The following is a 611-nucleotide window of genomic DNA, read 5'->3' as shown; positions in this document are numbered from 1 at the left end:
GGTTGCCCAGTGCCAGCTGGACCCATCATTACATAGCTAATTTTGTGACTGAGCTTTCTTTTAAGAGGACTGGGTGGAGCAATCGCCTCCTAGAATAAAAATAAAAGGTTTAGCATAAACCTTGAAGATTTTTTTTTTTTTTTTAATTTATAGAGTTAGATATAATTTTAAAAAATTACCTTTTCTGAACTTTCAGGTTTATCAACACTTTCCTCACTAATTATTGGAGGAGTTGAAGGAGAATTTGCAGGAGTCGTAGGGGACGGACTTCCTTTCTGATGCCAGAGGAGGTCAAACAATATCAGTGACCCTAAACTATGCCCACCTAAAGAAACTCCCCCAGTAAAAGTTGGATTCCGTTTAAGGAACATTTCATACAATCTGTTAAGCTCTTTGGCCACAGTATCTATAATTGTCTGAAAGAGTACAAATTAAAATTACTTCTTATTACACATTTATTCTTAACTTAAAACTAAATTTATATAAAATTGTAATACCTGACAATAAATTGGACTAGCCAGTGGCGCCAGCTCAGTTCGCCTCGTGACTAACCCAATGCTCTCGTAAGAAGCGGACGCACCGCAGCGTCAGTCCGTGACGCTCTGTGGCGG

General features: G+C 38.6%; 1 protein-coding gene across 2 annotated transcripts in view; it reads right to left on the bottom strand.

Annotated features, from left to right (window-relative positions):
• LOC113208134 (phospholipase DDHD2) overlaps positions 1-611 on the bottom strand; it is a 29,241-nt gene that overhangs the window by 10,293 nt on the left and 18,337 nt on the right. For both annotated transcript variants that reach the window (XM_052265457.1, XM_052265463.1), the window contains exon 9: positions 180-416. In XM_052265457.1, coding sequence (XP_052121417.1) covers positions 180-416 — 237 coding nt within the window. The remainder of the gene's footprint in view (positions 1-179; positions 417-611) is intronic.

Source organism: Frankliniella occidentalis, unplaced genomic scaffold (assembly GCF_000697945.3).
Source record: "Frankliniella occidentalis isolate FOCC.00 unplaced genomic scaffold, Focc_3.1 Scaffold2, whole genome shotgun sequence".
Taxonomy (NCBI): Eukaryota; Metazoa; Arthropoda; class Insecta; order Thysanoptera; family Thripidae; genus Frankliniella; species Frankliniella occidentalis.
The sequence above is the reverse complement of the archived record's forward strand: the minus strand, read 5'-3'. Positions and strand labels throughout refer to the sequence as shown.